Source organism: Protopterus annectens, chromosome 2.part1, assembly GCF_019279795.1.
Source record: "Protopterus annectens isolate FY-2018-M chromosome 2.part1, PAN1.0, whole genome shotgun sequence".
NCBI classification, from domain to species: Eukaryota; Metazoa; Chordata; order Ceratodontiformes; family Protopteridae; genus Protopterus; species Protopterus annectens.
In genome coordinates, this window is record NC_056729.1 from 782,127,995 (window position 1) to 782,149,167 (window position 21,173).

At 42.2% G+C, this 21,173-nt stretch overlaps 1 protein-coding gene across 1 annotated transcript in view; it reads right to left on the reverse strand.

The window, feature by feature from the left end:
• The window catches only part of AASDH (aminoadipate-semialdehyde dehydrogenase), a 1,090,146-nt gene that overhangs the window by 618,655 nt on the left and 450,318 nt on the right, over positions 1–21,173 (reverse strand). The window contains exon 7 of the mRNA XM_044062487.1: positions 8,516–8,622. Coding sequence (XP_043918422.1) covers positions 8,516–8,622 — 107 coding nt within the window. The remainder of the gene's footprint in view (positions 1–8,515; positions 8,623–21,173) is intronic.

Genomic DNA, 21,173 nt, shown 5'->3' on the forward strand with positions numbered 1-21,173 from the left:
ACTTCCATTGTTTTTAAAAGTCTGCTTACCAGCATTTTGCTGAGATTGTTGGTTTCTTGTCAAAACTGGATGAGGAAGGAGAAAATCCTTAGGAAAATTTGGAGGAGGGCTAAAAAACCTGAGTCTATGTATCAGCTTACCCTTCTCGTCACATTTTCTGATTTAAAAAAAAAAAAACTACATTTCTGCCCAAAGGAGAATTTTAAATCTCTCTCTTTTTTTTAACATCATCTGGGAGGTTCTGAGAATGCAGCCAGGCAAACCTCCTCAACCCAGTACCAGTGGCAACAGCCCGGAATGCAGTACTTAAGAGAGTCATACATACATTTTAAACAATGAGTAGCAACCTGAGAAACTGAAGAAATTAAATCCTATAAAGCAGATTTTTCCTCACAGGAGGGAACCCCTGATAAAACATTCCTTATACCCATAAAATGAGTAAAACTAAACTTCAACATATGAGCCGGATAATTCAAAATTCTGAAAACTAAAGTTGCAGAAGAATACACTTACCGACTGTTTTACCATACTTGTCAGAAGGGGAAGGATTAGAATTATCAAAATGTTTGGCAGCAGCTGGATTAACTAAACCTAGAGCTGCTGGGTCAGGTTTGGAATGAGTGTATAAAATTTGAAAGATTGAGGAACTTTGTACATTCTATCGGCTTTCTCAGGTGCAGCAGGCCATCTGTAAGAGAAATCACATCATCTGACCAACACCAAACTCCAATGCTGACAGCACTGGGAGGAGATTTTTTGGAATTCCAGTTGTAATAGTTCATAGTATGTTTTGAGGGACTGAGAAACCGCAGTTTTCTCCCACTGAAAACACTATCACATTCCACAAATAGTCTCAGAAAAAGAGAAACCTTTGCTCTCCTCTGAGTCTGATTCAGGAGTCTGAGGAGAAAAACCTGACCTGTCCCATCACATTCTTCTCCAGATTCAATTTCTTGAATCTGTTCAGGGAAAGACAAATCCCTTTTTCTTTTACTAGAAACCACTTCAACAGAAAGATCAATAGCCCGTACAAGAACTTGAGACAGACTTAATAAAAAACTTGAAATTGACATAGGAGAAGATAAATGTTTAGTTTTTGGTTTCTTTTTGACAGAAAAGTTGGGACGAACAGGATTATTAATGGCAGCAACAGCTTCCGCAGGGATGTGCACAACATTCTGGCTAAACAGGGGGACCTTCCCTGTCCCTTCTCCCAAAACAAGAATGGCTCTGCCTGTCCCACTGAGGGGGACCACACCATAGAGGACATGGCTAACACCCAGTCCATAGTGGATGGATGGGCAACAACAGAGGGATCCCGGAAAAAAAGATGATGGTCTAAGGAACCAGCTCTGGCCACAGCACAGTCACCTGCAACAGAGACAAATTCTAGTCTGTTGTGGTGGCAAAGGCTGTTCAGTTAACTTTTTTCTTTGTGGTTGGAAGTAGGACTGTTTGATCTGTAGTTTGTTCCCCGGTCAAGCTGAAAATGGAGTTTTTTCCCCAGAAAAACTAAGAGTGCAAGCCAGTTAAAATTAGCAAATAGAAAAAAAATGTTCCCAGTTAAAACACAGCAAAAAGCATTCAAGTACACTTTAGCATTCCCAAAAAGTAATTTAAATATAGCTTCTCTACAGAAAAAATACTTCAGCATGAAGTGGATTTCCAACTAAAAGTACAGTGAAGTCATGTAACAGTCAATAAGAACACATATTTCTAGTTTAAAATATACTTTCCCAAATAGGAAAGTACGTTTGACTTTAAAAATATGTGGAAATGTATTCCCCAAATAGAAACTATCTGCCCAACAATGAAACAACACAAGCATATTGTCGATCGTCAAAAACCCATAGAGGAACAGGAAAGCTCTGAAGAACTTGATGCCCAAATCTGTCTTTAGTCAACTCAGCTTGAGCTGAAAATGGTTTGGACCAGGTGAAGATGCCCTGGAACTTTGGAATTTCATTGGCTGTTATATCCTATGCAAGATATAAACCATACAGCTTAGGTTGCAGGATAATGTAGCAATGATCAATATGATGAACATCACATGACAGGCATGCCTGCTTTGACTATCCCGAGTAAAAGGAGAGAAAATCTGGTAAGTCCTCACATCAACTCTGTTAAACTGATGTCAGTGTGATTAGCTCAGACAGTAATATGGTTTTAAATAGATGGCATATTACTATGTAGCAGGGTGGGACAGGAAACTGTATGCCAATACATTGCATGACAGCCTCTACTTCCAGGACTAATTTATAGTCATTTTACAATTTTTTTGTTGGTACACTAACTTACTAAAGAAGCTTTTTAGCATTTTTATTTTTAAATGATCACCGTAGTGTTTTAGTGTGGTTTATCAATAAACAGTGGAATTTTTCCATTTGACTACCTGGAGGTTTTTCTGAGCACTTAGCGTTATCTACAGCAATTTTGTTCGTATTTTTAAATGATGTTTAATAAAAAGAATTAGTAAAAATTAATTATTTCAGCACAATGCCTCCAATCCTGGGTGCCTAGACAACTCTAGAACTGGCATTTAAGGGTTAACATACTTCTAAACTGCAAACTGTAAAATATGATATGATCCAGCACAACTCTAAGGACAGGGCAACATATGCAGGAAAATCAAACTGGAAAAGGTACATTAAATATCATTTCATCTGAACATAATGCAATTTCACTTTTCTTTAAATTGCTGGTTACATCTAGTTGTACTGCACCACCAACAGAGTGACAACTTCAGTTTGACTGGTTCACTGTTGCGTGTGTGAGTCATAAAGTACAGTTTTGTACCTACCATAAATGTAGATGTCCGATAGACATGCAACTGCAGTCATAACATATGGGTTGTCCTGCCTCAGGCAGCCCTCGGTCGGCCGGATTCCAAAGTCTGGGTCCGATGTCGGCTGATGTCGCATTTCTCTCCAACGTCAGAGCGGCTGGAGTACATAAGCATCAGGCGACGCCATCTTCTTCAGTGTTTCTTGCCCCAGATGCCAGGTGCCCTCCAAGGAAGGCTGTAATCAAATTGGAAGACAAAAACAGGATTCCAGAGAAATAAATGATCAATTAAACAAATACACCATAACAGATATCCCCAGCTAAGAGAAATAGGGATAGGAGTGGCTAGGCATAGAGGGGTATGGAGGGAGGGAAAATCCGACTGCAGTTGCATGCCTATCGGACATCTACATTTATGGTAGGTACAAAACTGTACTATGTCCTTCAAGAATGCAACTGCAGTCATAACATATGGGTAGAATACCATAGCTTAGCTGGGGGAGGAGGTATGCTCTAGGAAAAAGATGGTGTGGCAATCAAACCCTGCAGGACTGCCGAAGCAAAGCCTGCTCTGGATCTGGAGTATAGAGGGAGATTGTAGTGTTTGGAGAATGTATGCACGGAGCTCCATGTAGCAGCTTCTAGAATGTCCTTAGTAGGCACCCCTCTTAAGAATGCTGTAGAGGTGGCTGTAGCTCTTGTGGAATGTGGTCTGACATTGGCTGGAACAGTCTTTCCATGAAAGGAATAACAAAATCTGATGCAATGTCCAATCCATTTTGAAATAGTCTGTTTTGAAATTGCTTTTCCTTGGACTGCAGGGGTGTAAGCTACAAAAAGTTGTTCAGACTTCCTACTGGCCTTGGTTCTGTCCAGGTAGTATCGAAGTTGTCTGTGAATGTCCAAGGTATGTAACGGTCTTTCCCCCTTATTCTCAGGATTGGGGAAGAAAGCAGGCAGATGAATAGCTTGATTTAAAGAAACCCTAGATACCACCTTTGGCATAAAAGTAGGGTTGGTCCTTAATGAAACCCTGTCCCTGTGAAAAATTATGAACGGTGGTATTGCCATTAGGGCCTGTAGTTCCGAAACCCTTCTTGCTGAGGTAATTGCCAACAGGAAAGCTGTCTTCCATGAGAGAAATTGCAAGTCAACTGAAGCTGCTGGCTCAAATGGAGGTAGAGTCAGTTTTTCTAGGACAAAATTGAGGTCCCAGGCTGGCACTGGGGCCTTTCTTGGTGGCTTGATGTTCTTGATTCCCCTAAGGAATTGCCTTAGCAAAGGGTGTGAAAAGACAGGAGGATCAGTGTTATATCTAGCTGAAATAGCTGATGCATGTATCTTTATGGAAGAATATGAAAGGCCGTTCTTTAGCATGTCCGCCAAATATTCCAAGATGAGTGGGATGTTCAGCAATGATGCATCATGTCCCTTGCTGGTATTCCAATTGCTGAATCTCTTCCATTTTGCTAAGTAAACTTTTCTGGTGGATGGTCTTCGAGCCTCTGTTAGTATCCGCTGAACTTCCTTGGAGAGAGATAGGTTGAGGTTATTTATGGGATCTCCCAGGCTGTTAGCTGCAGTGTCTGAAGGTTTGGATGCACTGTTTTGAGATTGTGTTGAGTCAAAAGTAGAGGCCATTGGGGAAGGGCCCACCTCCTGGTGTGACATATGCTCCATAGTAGTGGGTACCAGTGTTGTCTTGGCCAGTCCGGAGCTATTATAATTCCCTTGGGTCTCTCTGCTTTGATCATTAGTAATACTGAGGTCATCAATGGCAGAGGTGGGAATGCATAGATTGTTAGGAAGTTCCAGTTGAATGAGAGAGCATCTATTTTCCAAGCTTTTGGATGGTATGTCCTTGTGCAGAATTTTTGTAGGTGATGGTTGAGGTGAGAGGCAAATAGGTCTACTTCTGGCCTGCCCCATGTCGAAGTGAGTTGTGTGAAGATCTTTGGATTTAACCTCCACTCGTGTGGATCTGTGAAATTCCTGCTTAGGCTGTCCGCCAGCACATTGTCTTTGCCTGGAACAAACTGGGATTGTAACTGGATGTTTAGGATCAGTGATTTTTCCCAAAGATGCATTGTCAGTCTGCAAAGGGGGTAAGAGTGGGTGCCCCCTTGCTTGTTTATATACCACATCACAGTGGTGTTGTCTGTCCGTATCAGTAAATGGCCTTGTTGAAGTTGGTGTTGAAAGGCCTCGATGGCATGCATTACTGCCAGCATTTCCTTTTGATTTATATGCAGATGTGTTTCCTTTTGAGACCATTGTCCTTGTATACACCTGCCTTCCATGTGCGCCCCCCATCCAAGGTCTGAGGCGTCTGTGGTCATGGTCTGTGTTATCTGTGGTTTTTTGAATGACATACCTGTGTTTGCCTGGCACACCAAGGCCCACCATAGGAATTCCTTTTGTAGGCATGGAATGAGTGGTATGGTTGTCTCCAAATTGTTGCTGTGCTGAGACCAAATGCTTTTTAGGTACCACTGAAGCTTTCTCATGTGTAGTCTTGCTAATGGAACCAGGAGAATGCAGGATGCCATGTAACCCAGGGCCTGTAGGAATCTCCTTGCAGTCATCTGGGTGAGTTTTGCTAAACCTCTGAAGTAATGAGTTAACTTCTCTTGCTTGTCTTCTGTCAGGTAAGCCATTTGAGAGGCTGTGTCTAATTTGGCTCCTAAGAAGATTATTTGCTGGGATGGCTGCAGTCTTGACTTTTGGAAGATGACTGTGTATCCCAGAGCTTGAAGTAATCGTATGACATAGTCCAAGTTTTTTGTCAACATCAATTTGTCGTCCGCTTGTATGAGGCAGTCGTCCAGGTACGGGTAAATTTGTATCCCTGGAGCCTGCAATGAGCAATTACTGAAGCCAGGCATTTTGTGAATACTCTGGGTGCAGTAGATAAGCCAAATGGCAATGCTGAGAATTGATAATGCTCTGGCCCTGCAAGAAATCTGAGGTATCTTCTGCAGCTGTGTCCGATAGGGACATGCAGGTATGCCTCCTTGAGGTCCAGAGTAATCAGCCAAGACCCCTTGCCCAGCATGGGAAGGAGTTGCTGTAGAGTCAGCATTTTGAACTTTGGTACTATGAGAAAGGTGTTTAATGCGGACAAATCCAGTATTGGTCTCCATTGAGATTCTTTTCTTGGAACAAGAAACAGTCTTGAGTAAAACCCCTGGCCTTGTTCTTGTTGTGGAACTCTTTCTATTGCTTTCATCCGAGTCAGCAGAGAGATTTGCTTGATAGCCTCTGCCCTCTGGTTTTGTGGTAGGTTTGGCATGCCTTGTTTTCTTGGCAAGGTATGAAAATGGAACCTGTAGCCTTGGTCTATAATGTCCAAAGTCCATTTGTCCTTTGTCAGTCTGTGCCAATTTTCTGCAAACAGAGATAATTTCCCGCCCAAGGGAGCTTCTATTTGTTCCCTGGTAGGCGGAAGTAGAGGAAAGTCATTGAGATTGTGGCTGTGGGGTAGGTGAAACCCCTGCGTCACTTCTTTGGTTTCCTGGCTGCCATTGTCGTCCCCTGTAAGGACCTCTGTATTGGCCTCTTCCTCGGCCACGTCTGTTTTTACCCCTTTGAAACTTTTCTGGATTAGGAAAGGACCAGTTTTTTGAAGGCCAATTCCTACTGAATCTGGGGGGTTGAACCTGGAGGAAATCTTTCACCGTCTGAACTGATTTTGCTTTTTCCTCGATGGTCTTTAACACATCCTTAGCATTAGCACCAAAAAGCTTGTTCTTTTCCAAAGGTGCATCCAGAAGTTTTGCCTTTACATGATCTGGTAGAGGTTGATCTTTTAACCATGCATGTCTACGAATGACTGCCCCTGTCATAGCTGCCCTACATGAAGCTTCCAGTGCATCATATCCACACTGCAGGAAGTGATTGCTTACTTGCTGAGTGTTATGTACAGCTTCCTGCAAAGCCTTCCTGTCTAAAGGATCAGGAGTGGCCAATGTTTTTTGTAAATCTTCTAACAGGAAATCTTGATATTGTAACATATGAAAAAGGCAATTCAAAGCTCTCATAGATAAGGTAGTGGATGTGTAAACCTTTTTGCCCCATCTCTCTAATGACCTAGCTTCCCTGTTGGAGGGCAATGGATTTTTAGAGGTGGAAGCTGAAACTCCTTTAGGCCCCTGAGAAATAGTTTCCAAATCAGCAGTATGGGCCCTGAATAAATGGGAATGAGTTTCTGGGACCCTGTAATACCTGTCTGGCTTGGCTGGAGCAAGAGGAAGAGAGTCAGGGGTAACACTAGAGTCAGAATATAAATCATCCAAAACATCAAGTGCAGGAGGAATAGCTAAGGGCCTGTGCTGGGGCTTCTTAAGGAAAGTCCGGGCTTTCTGGAATCAGAATATTCCTGGCCTTGCCACTTGAAATGTTCCCTCATGGTATGCAGAACTTCCCCAAAAGAAATATCCTCAGGAGGGGAGGCCGAGGGGATGGAATCCTCTGCATCCGAGTCCTCATAGGTCTGGAAGAGCTCTTCCTGGCTATCAGAGTGGACAGAGCCCTCAGAGTCCTCATCTGACGGAATAGGGTCAGAGGGTTCAACCCGGGGCCTTTTATCAGAAGGAGGCTGGGATCCTCTCTCAGGATGGGCCTGTGAACCTCTAATCATAGAAATTAAGTCAGCAGCCATAGACATAATTTGTGTCTCTGGAGTAGGCTGAGGAAAGGTTTTAGTAGTAAGATGTTTTGTTTTGCTGGCTGCCTTAGCCCTGGTGTAGGCCTTAATAGACATGGCCATAGGAGGCCTGGCAGCTCCACGTGCAGGAGTGACCTTGTCTACAGCAATGGTCTCGGGCATTTCCTCGGTTTCGGTATCCGGAGGAAAATCAATAACTGGCGTCGGAGTGATATCCGGAATCGGAGTCGTCGGTAATGCGGTGTCTTCGGTTCGGAGTGGTGGACAGACCGTCTCAGAGGGAACCGGAGCATCCGCGATAGGTTTTGGCGTTGAGTCGGTGGTAGACGCGGGCCGAGGATGTCGGTCCTGGTCTTTTCGTTTCTTGGGAGTTTGCGATGTCGGAAGTTCCGACGGCATTGTGTAAGCGAATTTTCCGCCGAAAAAATCTTCAGCGAACTCCACCCGGCGCCTGAGAGTGCGCTTGTTGAAGCGAGCACAGGCTACACAGGCCGAGACGTCGTGGTCTGGGCCAAGGCAAGGAAGACAGTAAGAGTGGAAATCCTTATGAGGTATTTGTTTACCACAAGAAAGACAATTGTTAACTTTTTCAGTAATTTCTGACATCGGCTGAGGCAAGAAAAGGTCCCCAACGGGGTACTTAGCTTTTTTGATGACTTCGGAATCGAAGAATACAGGAGCTGACCAACCGGCACTTGCAAACTGCTTCTGCTTCGGGCACCGCGCGGCAAGAAAGACTAAGAGAAGATGGCGTTGTCTGATGCTTATGTACTCCAGCCGCTCTGACGTCGGAGAGAAATGCGACATCAGCCGACGTCAGACCCAGACTTTGGAATCCGGCCGACCGAGGGCTGCCTGAGGCAGGACAACTCGTATGTTGACTGCAGTTGCATTCTTGAAGGACATCACTCTGTTATTACTCTGCAACACACAAAGTTCCTGCAGATTTCTACTTTGCAAAACAAATGTCTTGTAAAATTAGGTCAGTATGTCAGGTTTCATCTGACTACTTATTAATGTTCACATTACTTTTATATATAAAACCATGTCAAAAAAGGCTGTTACCTAGATATATCTGTCCAACTCCTTCCTTAACTACGCATCCGTCACTGTCCTGAACTTCAACCAGTGTTTCCAGCAGTGGATACCCCAAAGGTATGGGAATATCAAGACTGAAGTGGAAAAAAAAAAGAAAAACATAACTAGAATGGGCTGCAAAACTGTTCAGATACACATATGGCTGTAACATACATACTGCTCTAGTTATTACCCAAACAGCAAATATCAATGTGCTTTATTGTAGCTTGTTTTACACTTACTATAATAGTACACATACTGTAGATGTCATTAAGTTAACAGCAAATTTTGTTACAGCACTTATTAGCAAAATCAAGTACAGCAAACTCTCAGTTAACCGGCACCCATAGGGATTGGTAGAACTGTAGTTTCTGTTTGCTTGAGAGTTGCTATTAAAAATAGGCCTGACTAATACTGTACCCTATACTATTTGTTTGGTTTGACTTCTCCTCAGGTTGGGGATAGAGGGAATTTACTGCTATCTTCCTTTTTAAACTCAAACTCTAAAAACGTAAGGTGTGTTTCTGCGGGAGGAAAATAAAGTGCAAAACATGAAAATTGTACTGTTATTTCTTCGATTTTTTTTTTTGCCGGTTGCTATAGAGTGCCAGTTGCTTGAGTTCCACTTAACTTTGAGTTTACTGTAATACATCATAAACAGTTCAAAGGATTCCTATTGTAATTCCAAGACACTTAAGTGCCAGCCCCAGAATTTCCAAAAAAGTCTGAAAATGCAGAATAGTGGATGTCAAATACTGCTGTTCTCCTTTATTTATTTATTTATTTTTTGTACAAAACGGAAGAAAGCCCTTGAATGCCTAGAACAAAGGCACTTCAAAGAAAAATTTTACAGCATGGAGAACCTTTGTATGATTATGCAGGTAGCTGCATGTTGCAGATAAGACAGATAAAATCAAGGATCTATTACAGTCATTCGATTAAATCCAAATGATAACGCTAAATTAATAAGAATTTTCAGTTTGAGAAAAAAATGTAGTCCACTGGTGACATTCAGTCATGACTAATATTATAGATGTATGCAGTCTTTTATTTACCCCACTGTAATTCCATGTAACATAAGGTGTGGCTTATGATGCTTAGAAAAGAGACTGATGTTAGGCAGCTACATGGAAGAAGGGCAGATTGCAAAGAAGTTGTCTCAATGAGGGAGCAAAAGTATATCAAGTCTTGTTCTTAAATGCCTCATACCACCTTCGGCATCTTACACAGTTAGCTATAATTACTTGGGTACAATGGATTCACAACATTATCACACCAAAATCCGCAAGGTCAGTCATAATACCTACTTCTCCATGGTCCAATCAAATTATCTCTACCTCTGAGTTGTTTCTTCATTATTATACAGTTTCGCTATGACTAAACACAGCACATTAGATGAAATCACATTTCAGCAAAACATAACTAAGGCAATATTCTCACATCTCTCCAATAGAAAATACTGACTCTGTATGTTGTGTGTGTGTGTGTGTGGGGGGGGGCACATTCCACTGAATGTGACTAGACACACAAACAATCTACTTAAAGTGCTGAACAAATGACTACTACAACTATCCTCCTAAATCCAAAATAAGGAGCATGTGGTGCAGCAGTTAGCATTGTCACCTCACAGAAAGAGGTTCTGTCTGATTCTCGGCTGGGGGTGCCTTCTGTGAGGAGTCTCCATGTCCTCCCTGCATTCGCATGAACTTCCTTCAGGTGCTCCGGTTTCCTCCCAGATTCTGAAGACATGCATCTGGAGCATTTCTCCATTGGCCTCCACTGAAAATTGGCTCTGTCCAAATCAGACTTTCCCAGTAAACACATGTTGAATAAAGTCAAAATTGCAAAAAAGAAAAAAGAAAAAAGAAAGAAAGAAAAGCTGCAGGCTATCAGGGATGACTTTGATCTTGTCATAGTTCAAGTAGGCATGAACAATGTAGCGAGTTCCACTACTAAAGAGATGCAGAGATACATTACAAAATGACTGCTCTTTCCATTTCCTTTCCTAAAGCAGGAAAGGTCCGTGTATTAAGTGAGATACAACCCTCTCCAAAGATGGCACCAATATTTAAGAGCATACAATAATGCAATAAGTAGGGGTGAAGATGATCGTACTCCAGAAGGATTGAGTGTGTGTCTGTCTGGGAAGGGGGGGGTGGCATTACACCCTGCTTAGCAGATAGTGGTCTCTACTTTTCCTCCCAAGGAGTAAACATTTTGAATAGGAAACCTATTCTACAGTGCCTTTTTTAGGCAAAGTAAGACTAATTAACATTCCAATTTGACATCTAAAGAGTAAACCAAATTTAAGGGTTGCTCTCCAACAGCAGAAGCCTAGCCTAAATAATAAAATATGTAGCCTTGATGTTTGGGATTTGTACCTTTCCAGCTTTCCCCATATTCCTGAGTAAAGCACCGTCCATTCACTTAGATCCTGTATAAATGGCAAGGGGTGTTTCTTTTCATATATAAAAGCCAAAATTAAAGACAATTCAACAAAAAACATAAGGCGGGACATAAAAAGAAACATTTCAACCATTAACACTGAACAACAAGTAACCGGATCCCCTATCTCCCACAATGAACATGATAACCATCTTAACAATCCTGAAAAACAATCCATTTGCGGGATTTTAATTATAAATGAATGAATGAATGAATGAATGAATGAATGAATGAATTAATTAATTAATTAATTAATTAATTAATTAATTAATTAATTAAGTTAGTTAGTTAGTTAGCTAGTTAGTTGCATTACCCTACAAATGACTGGCAGAACTATACCACATTACTCTTCGAAATGCTTACTATACAGGTTAAATAATATACTGGGTACTATCTGAAATGAAAAAACCTTGGGTTACTTGAACTGTCATGAAGGATGGGAGATACAATGCATGCCCCCATTGCACCCGTGCCCCATGGACAAATAAGACTGCAACATAAGTGAAAACCCCCTCAGCTGATGGTGACAGCAGGGACCCCCAGGATGTCCTTTGGTTTTGTGACTGGCCATAGCAACTTCCAGTAAGTCCAGGGGAGAAAATGGAGAGTTGATAGATCCAGTGTGGATGTGGGGCACTGGACAGGAAGGCCATAAGATGAAGCAAGGAGCATAAAGTGCCCAAACAAAACTTGGTTTACTCACCTCTAGTCATCTTAGCAGCTCTTGTAAAATGAGAACACAGTACAGTAATACTCTACATCAAATCCTGATCAGCCTTGTATACCATACTGCCACTTTTAGGGACTTCAAGCAAGGTCACTATCCCACATTAGGTAAGGCTCTTACCAATACAAACAAAGACTGTGCCTTATAAAGCACCAACATTAGTGCAACAGATACCTTAGGACACATGCAACACAAACTATGTCCACATACGATTTAAATATAGTGCAAAATTCAAAAAGAAACCTACTAGTGAAATTTAACATAAAAAGCTGTAAAATAAAAAGAAAAAGGCTGCTCACAAAATAAAGAAATTTTCCTCAAGCTTCAAACAAAATCATGCTTAATCAAGCAAAACAAAAGAGCTTTTTAAATTAATCATGAAATACAGCTTCTTGTTAACTGCAGCTCATTATCAAGTCAGAAAATAAGTGTAAAAGTCCTTCGTACTTATAAAAGGACAATTATACAATGAAATCTCATTAGTCTAAAATGTACACACTGACTGCAGAAAGCAATCAAGATACCCACTGTCAACAGAGCATTACCCAAAGGAAGACATCCAAGTTGGTTGTAGCTTTGAAAGCAAAAGCTACAGCTGCTACATCTGTTCTGCTAGGCACAGAAAAGAAACACAGACATCAACAAACTTCCAACCATCAAAAAGCATGCAGAACAAACAAAGGAATGAAAGTTTGAAAAACTACTTTAAAATCACTCCTAAAACCTCTAGAGTCAACAAAAGCATCCTCACATAAACAGCAGGACAAACATCCATGCCTGAATCCTTAAATAAAAAATACAAGCAACAAAAATTCCATCGGTCATACTGCAATGTTTAACTGTATTGTGCAAACATATGGAATGCTACTTACAGAACTCGTTTACCTCTCAACTGTCCAGATATTTTTGTCTGTTCTTCATAAAATGTGTGGTTTTCTGGCAAATCACGGAGGACTGAAGTCACTAAATAATGACAGGTATTTGAGTTTCAAACTACATATCCTTCAAAAAAGACCTGCTTTTCTATCGACTTTATAGTTCATAACAGCAATATTTAAAATCTGTCCCTATTTTGGGCTTTGTCAATATTTCTTGAGAGGTTGAGGATTACAGGAAAATTGCTTCTCCTGGACATAAGCATAGTCGTCCAAAGTGCACAGAGCATGCCTTTTAAACCTGGTCAACTTCTCTGAAGCAGTTACAGCTGCAACAAATGTCGCACAATTCATAATCATCTCGCAATGATGTCTGTCACCATCACACACATGCAAATCACACAAATTCTTTGAGCTCAGAATTCACACTCATGATACACTGGACTGCACAATGATTTCCAGAAAGAACAGAAGTAGTGATCATGGGTGGCTAATTCTCCACACCAGATATGCAACCAGTGGGACTCCACAAAGTTCTATGCTTGGTCCTTTCCTTTTAGGCATCTTCATCTCAGATGCCTGAGATGACACAAACAGTCTCTGAATCATTATATTTGCAGATAAAGGCAAATGCAGTACAAATGTTCTTTCCCGAAGATACTTCAGTACAGATTAGTTATGAATATTTTCTGGAGTAAAAAGGATGGGGTGATGCTTACTATGGGCAAATGCAGCACAGTTGCAACTGGGAAGCACATGGTTCCTGTCATATATTAAATCAAACAGAGACACTTAAGCTACGGACTGTGATTAAGTACCTAGATGCATTTACAGACAAAAATCTCTCTTTCGATCAGCCAGTCACAGTAGTAAGAAAAGCCTTTGCTGTCACTCATACGATTTTCATTTTAAAATTCAATACTTTGCACCCTTTAGATCTTAATCACGAGTGTAATTGGAATGTAGTTATCTAATTTGTATATTGTAGTGTTATTGGTCTGTGCCTAACTAAGATGACTATACTGGTTGTGTACTAATTTGTTTGTACTCCATTGAAGGCTGTGCTTCAGGCGAGGCACCAGAGTATTTATTAAAACTGTGTTTTTTTGGGTCATTCTTCCCTCAGTCGTTATTTGGATTTTCTGCTTCTTTTGTGGTTTTGTAGACTGTGATTAAGTACCTAGATGCATTTACAGACAAAAACCTCTCCTTCGATCAGCAACCAACCAGTCACAGAAGTAAGAAAAGCCTTTGCTGTCACTCGTACAATATTCAGAAAGATTTCTAGTCACTTTAAGGATGTCACTGTATCTACACTTCAGTAGTTTGGCCATAAAAACAGCCTTTATAATCTAGGGCAAGTACATGTCGCAACTATAGCTGGTACTGAGGAACATTATTAATGGGATTAATGAGACAGAAAACTTAAGTAATTTAGACAGGTTGAAAGAATTGTATGTGTTCCAAGTCATATATTCCAACTTCAGGAAACCCATGGCCTGTATTCCAAGCTTTGAAAATTCCCTTGTGTTCAAGGATCTCTGCCTGGAATGAACAGACTTGAGGGCTGGCACAAACAAATGTAATTGTAATCAAAAGAACATGGACACTGAAGCAGGGCAGAAAAATAAAATACAAATTTAATATGAATAAAACAGTGACACAATAACAGAGGTAAGAACTTTCATGATAAAATATCGCTTCATCAAACCATAGCCCAGTGACTATAGCCTGCTTCTAACCTATGAACTTGTATACAAAGAAAGAATAGTTGTGTAAAATCTTACCATAACCATAGATGTTTTTCTCTTACATGTTACAGAATTCATAACTTTATTGGATTCTCCGCCTAGGTGACCCGAACGCCCAGCCAGTATAGAAAAGACTTTTGCGACTGCATGGGATGTGCGACAGTGTACACAGCAAAACAGCCTGCATAGGCCACAAAGGTGACATTGGCATGTACCATTCCTCAGAACTGAATGTCCCAGTCAGAACTCCAGTCCAAGGATATGAGGTATACAACATCATCTAACAAACAGCAGGTATCAAGGGGCTAGAAGGGAGGGATACAATACTGCAACATGGAAGAGAAGGACATCTATGGTTATGGTAAGATTTTACACAATTCTATGTCTTTCTATTCATAAAGTGCAGTATTCATAACTTTTGGAAATGTAGGCAGGAATGCCCTAGCATATCCTGCTCTGGACCTGGAAATAGTGTCCAGTTTTTAATGTTTGGTGAAGGTGTGAACAGAGGACCATGAGGCTGCTTCCAGAATAGATGGAGTGTCCTGATATTTGAAGAAAGCCCCTGAAGAGGCTAATGCTCTAGTAGAGTGAGCTTTTACAGAGGTAGGATGTGTCTTCTTATGGCAGACATAAATTAATGAGATTGCTTTAGAAATCCAAGTAGAAATAGTTTAGTTGGAGACAGGCTTTCCCAGATCCCTGGGAAGGAAGAAAATAAACAATTGCTCAGATAGCCTAATAGGCTTGGTTTTGTCCAGATAAAATCTGAGTTATCTATGCACATCCAAGGAATGAAGGACCCTTTCACTAGGGATTTTTAGGGTTAGGAAAAAAGGTGGGTAGAAGAATGGATTGGTTTATGGACAAGTCATTAACCACCTTAGGCATGAAGGAAAGGTTAGTACAAAGAGATACTCTGTCCTTGTGGAAAATAAGAAAAGGTTAGCAAGCCATAAGGGCTTGGAGAAACTCTTTGAGAAGAAGTGATAGCTATTAATAGGATTGTTTTCCATGTACAAACTTTTAAGGAAGCTGACCCTGCTGGCTCAAAAGGAACCTGAGTGGGCTTTTCCAAGACAAAATTTAGATCCCAAGGAGGAGGAACAGGTTTCCAGGGAGGTCTAATGTGAAGGATGCATTTTAGGAAGACCTTAACTTCTAATCTAGAAGCTAGGGGAGGAGATAAAGGCAGACATGCTGAAATGGTTGATAGATTGGCTTTAACAGAAGAGTAGGCCAACCAGCCTTAAGTAGCTCACACAAATAGGAAAGAACCACTGGAATCTCCACTAAAAATGGATCCAGGTCTTTCTTTGGACACCAGATGGAGAACCTCTTCCATCTGGATAAACAGGATCTCCTAATGTTGGGTTTCCTGCCCTCCTGCAGGACTAGAAGCAGAGTTAGATTCAGGGAGGTGAGATGTAGATGGATAGGCGATCCCTTGTCGTGTGTGAGAAGATCCACATTATGGGGTAATTTGTGATGACTGCCCTTGGCTAAATTCATAAGAAGAGGGAAAGTACAGTTTTGTACCTACCATAAATGTAGATGTCCGAACAGGATAGCATCTGCAGTCATAACAAATGGGTTGTCCTGTCGTCAGGCAGCCCTTCGGTCGGCCGGATTCCAAAGTTTGGGTCCGGCTTCGGCTGATGTCGCACTTCACCCGACGTCATCTCTGCTGGTCTTCGGGTATAAAGGCATCAGCCGACGCCATCTTCCTCAGTGTTTCTTGCCCCAGATGCCAGTTGCCCTCTTGGAAAGCTAAATTTTGGATAAATGCCAATGTTTCCAAAAAAGTAGAAGGCAAACACAAAAAATAAGCATGTATGTACATATATACAAACAAATACACCATAAGAGACTCCCCCCCAGCTAGCTATTAGGAGGGTAAATACCCTAGGAGTACCACAGAGAGGAAGGGGGGTGGGTAATCCTGACTGCAGATGCTATCCTGTTCGGACATCTACATTTATGGTAGGTACAAAACTGTACTATGTCCTTCAAGGATGCATCTGCAGTCATAACAAATGGGTAGAATACCATAGCCAAACTAGGGGTGGAGGAAGAAAAATTATGGTGTAGTTAGGATCCCTTGCAGTACAGCAGTGGCAAACCCTGCTCGGGATCTAGAGTATAGAGGTAAATTATAATGCTTGGCAAATGTATGCACGAAGGTCCAAGTAGCCTCAATAATGTCCTTGGTTGCCACTCCTCGTAAGAAAGCTGTGGTAGTGGCTGTAGCCCTTGTAGAATGAGGTCTTATGTTCTGTGGAATTGGTTTTCCATGGTAGGAGTAACAGAATCTTATGCAATTTCCTATCCATTTGGAGATTGTCTGTTTGGAAATTGCTTTTCCTTCCCTTCCTGTTGCATAGGCTACTAAAAGCTGGTCAGTTTTTCTGTTACCTTTGGTTCTGTCCAGGTAGTAGCGTAACTGTCTATGTACATCCAAGGTATGCAGCAGTCTTTCCCCTGTTCTGTGGATTGGGAAAGAAGGTAGGTAGGTGGATTGCCTGGTTTAAAGACACTCTGGATACCACCTTAGGCATAAATGTAGGATTAGTTCTCATGGACACCCTATCTTGATGGAAGATTAGGAAGGGTTGTACTGCCATTAAGGCCTGTAGTTCCGAAACCCTCCTTGCTGAAGTAATTGCCAGTAGGAAAGCAGTTTTCCATGATAGGTGTTGAAGATCTGCTGTTGCTGCTGGTTCAAATGGAGGCAGTGTCAATTTTTCTAGCACAAAGTTCAAGTCCCATGCTGGTAATGGTGGTTTCCTAGGAGGTTTTACATTCTTGATCCCTCTGAGGAACTGCCTGAGTAGAGGATGAGAAAAGACAGGTGGATCGAAGCTGTATTCTGCTGAAATAGCTGATGCATGTATCTTGATGGAGGAATAGGACAGGCCTGTATGTAGAAGCTCTGCCAAGTACTCCAGGATGTTAGCAATATCTATGTTCGACACATCTTTTTCTCTTTCAGTACTCCAAATGACAAACCTTTTCCATTTTCCTGCGTAGTTCCTTCTTGTTGAAGGTCTGTGGGCTTCAAGGATAATGTCTTTAACCCTTTGGGATAGGTCTGGGTTAGTTGCTGCTATGTGATGTTACAGGCAGTCAGTTGCAAGGTTTTTAGGTTTGGGTGCATGATGTTGTAGTTGTTCTGAGTTAACATCAAAGGCATCAGGGGTATTGACCACATTCTCCCCCGAGACATGCTCCTCAGCAATGGGTACCAGTGTTGTCTTGGCCAATTCGGAGCTATCAGGATTATCCTTGGACGTTCCTCTTTTATTTTCAGTAGTACCTTGTGCATCAAAGGAAGAGGTGGAAATGCATATGCTGTCAGGCCTTTCCAACTGAAGGATAGGGAGTCCACCTTCCATGCCAGTGGGTGGTATGTCCTTGTGCAGAATTTTTTGAGCTGGTGATTGAGTGGGGATGCGAATAGGTCTATTTGTGGCATTCCCCATTTCTTTGTGATGGCCTTGAAGATGTCAGGGTGTAGCATCCATTCGTGAGCATCCGAGGTGGTTCTGCTTAACATGTCTGCTAGGGTGTTTTCTTTTCCCGGCACAAATATTGCCTGTAACTGGATGTTGTAGCTTAGAGCCATATTCCAAAGGTCCAGAGTCATTCTGCATAGGGGTATGAATGAGTGCCTCCCTGTTTGTTGATGTACCACATGACTGTGGTGTTGTCTGTCCTTATCATTAAATGGCCTTCTTTGAGGAATGGTCTGAATTTCTGGATTGCTAGTTTTACTGCCAGCATTTCTTTTGGTTTATGTGCAGGTGCAGCTGGTCTTGAGTCCACAATCCTTGTATGCATTTGTCCAACATGTGCCCCAGCCTAGGTCTGAGGCGTCCGTTGTGATGGTTTGGCTTGCTTGAAAGTTGTGGAAGGGTAAGCCTGGGTTTGACTGGCATGCTTGAGCCCACCATAGGAACTCCTGTTTCAGGCATGGGATTAGTGGGATTTCGGTTTCTAAGCTGTGCCTGTGTTGAGACCATAAATTCTTTAGGTACCACTGTAGCTTTCTCATATGCAGTCTGGCATGTGGGACCAAGATTATGCATGATGCCATGAAGCCCAAGGCCTGCAGTACTTTTCTTGCTGTTAGTTTGTTCTGCTTTGTTAATGCCAAGAAGTAAAGAGGAGTTGTTTTGTTTTTCTGCAGTTAGGAATGCCATTTGTTTTACTGTGTCCAATTCCGCACCCAAGAATGTTCTTGTTTGGGATGGTATCAGTCTTGACTTTTGTAAATTGACTGTGTATCCCAGGGCTTGTAGTAAGCAAATGACCCTTTGTAAATCTGTTGTCAGCTTGCTTTTGTTGTCCGCTTGTAACAGGCAGTCGTCCAGGTATGGATAAATTTGGATTCCCTGTAGCCTGCAGTGAGCGATTACTGATGCCAGGCATTTTGTGAATACTCTGGGCGCAGTAGATAAGCCAAAGGGCAATGCTGAGAATTGATAATGCTCTGATCCTGCAAGAAATCTGAGGTATCTTCTGCAATTTGGTCGTATGGGGACGTGCAGGTATGCCTCCTTGAGATCTAGAGTTACCAGCCAACACTCCTTGCCCAGCATGGGAAGAAGTTGCTGTAGGGTCAGCATTTTGAATTTTGGGACAATGATGTATGTGTTTAAGATGGACAGGTCGAGAATAGGTCTCCAACTTTTCTCTTTTCTTGGTACTAGGAAGAGTCTGGAGTAGAATCCTTTGCCCTGTTCTGTTATTGGTACTCTTTCCACAGCTCTCATCTTTGTTAATTTCGCTATCTGCTTTAGAGCTTCTGTTTTTTGATTTGGAGGTAGGTTCGGCATTCCTCTTTTTACTGGTAAGGTGTGGAAGTGGAACCTGTAGCCTTGGTCTATGGTTTGCAAAATCCACTTGTCTTTTGTGATATAGTGCCAAATTTTCGAAAATAAGGCTAACTTTCCGCCTAAAGGTGCTGCTATTTGCTCCCTGGTAGGCGGTGTCAGAGCCAAGTCACTGTGATTGTCCTGTTGCAGTGGCAGTGGTTGTGTCTGTGCCTCGGTTATTGCCTTGCCACTGTCGTCCTCTGTAGGCACCTCCTCTGGATTGATTTCTGCCTCTAGAGCGTCTATTCCTGCCTCTTTGAGATTTTGAGGAGTCTGGAAAGGACCAATTTTTGGCAGGCCAGTTCCTGCTAAACCTTGGGGGCTGAACCTGTAAGAAATCCTTAACTGTTTGTACAGATTTTGCCTTCTCTTCCATTTTCTTCATTACTTGCTGAGCAGGTGTACCAAATAGACTGGCCTTATCCATAGGAGCATCTAACAGCTTTGCTTTAACATGATCCGGCAAGACCTGTTCTTTCAACCATGCATGCCTTCTTATCACTGTGCCAGTCATGGCTGATCTAAATGAAGCCTCCAGTGCATCATAGCCACATTTTAAAGAATGGTTACTAACCTGTTGGATGTTATTCACCATTTCTAAAACATATTTCTTATCTAAGGAGTCATCAGAGGACAGCTTCTTAGTTAACTGATCAAGCATAAACTCTTGGTATTGGATCATATGAAACTGACAGTTTAAAGCTCTAGCTGAGAGAGTAGCAGAGGTGTAAACTTTTTCCCCATCTCTAAGGACCTGGATTCCCTTTCAGAAGGAATAGGGTTTTTTGCTGAGGTCGAGGCTACTTGCCTTAGGCCCCTGGGATATAGTCTCAGGATCTGCAAGTGGGGCCTTGTATAGATGGTGATGAGTGTCTGGCACCCTGTAAAATCTATCTGGTTTGGCAGGGGCTGGAGGTAAAGTATCAGGAGCAGTGCAAACATCATTAAATGCATCATCCACAACAGGCAGTACTGGAGGTATAGCTAAGGGCCTATGTTGTGGTAAGTGCAGAAAAGTCCTAAGCCTTTTTCTTGAATCTGAGAAATCTTGTCCCTGCCATTGGAATTGTTCTCTCATGGCATGTAAGGTTTGCCCAAAGGAAAATTCCTCTGGTGGAGAGGCAGATGGAATGGATTCTTCAGCATCGGAATCTTCATAAGTAGAAAAAGGAGCCTCTGGCTGGTCTGTAATGTCTGAGTCATCCGCAGAATCATCAGAGGACACTGGCTCGGGGGGCTCTGCTCTAGATCTCTTTTCTGGGGGCTGAGAGGCCCTGTCTGGGTGAGATTGGGATCCCCTAATTAAGGATATTAAATCCTCTGCCAGAGTAAGCATTTGTGAACTAGAAGTGGGCCTGTGTGAGGGGGGCTTAACAGGCACTGCTTTAACAGTTTTGGCTGCTTTAGCCCTGGCAAAAGCCTTAATAGACATGGCTGCAGGAGGCCTAGCAGCACCACATGCTGGGGTAGAGACATCTAAAGGGATGGTGTCTGATAAATCACTAGGAACCACAGTAGTAGGCAAAACTTCTGAGGCCGATTCAACTAAGGTAGCAGGAGCCTCAGTAGTAGTCATGGATTCGGCTGAAGATTGACCGGTTTTCTCAGTTTCGGCCGAAACCGAGACACTCGCGGCTTGCTTAACCGTGGTTTCGACCGAAACCGCGGACCGCGAGTGTCGGTCTTTTTCTTTGCGTTTTTTAACAATTTGGGTAGTCGGAGGATCGGACGGCATAATGTACACAAAATCTGAGCCGAAAAACTGTTCAGCAAACTCCGACCGACGTCTAAGCGTTCGTCGGTTGAAGGAAGCACAGGCCGAACAGGCTGCTACGTTGTGGTCTGGGCCTAAGCAAGGCAGGCAGTAAGAGTGGAAATCTTTATGAGGTATTTGTTTCCCACAAGTTAAACAGTTATTGACTTTTTCTGACATCGGCTGAGGCAAGAAAGAGTCCCCAACGCGGTACTTAG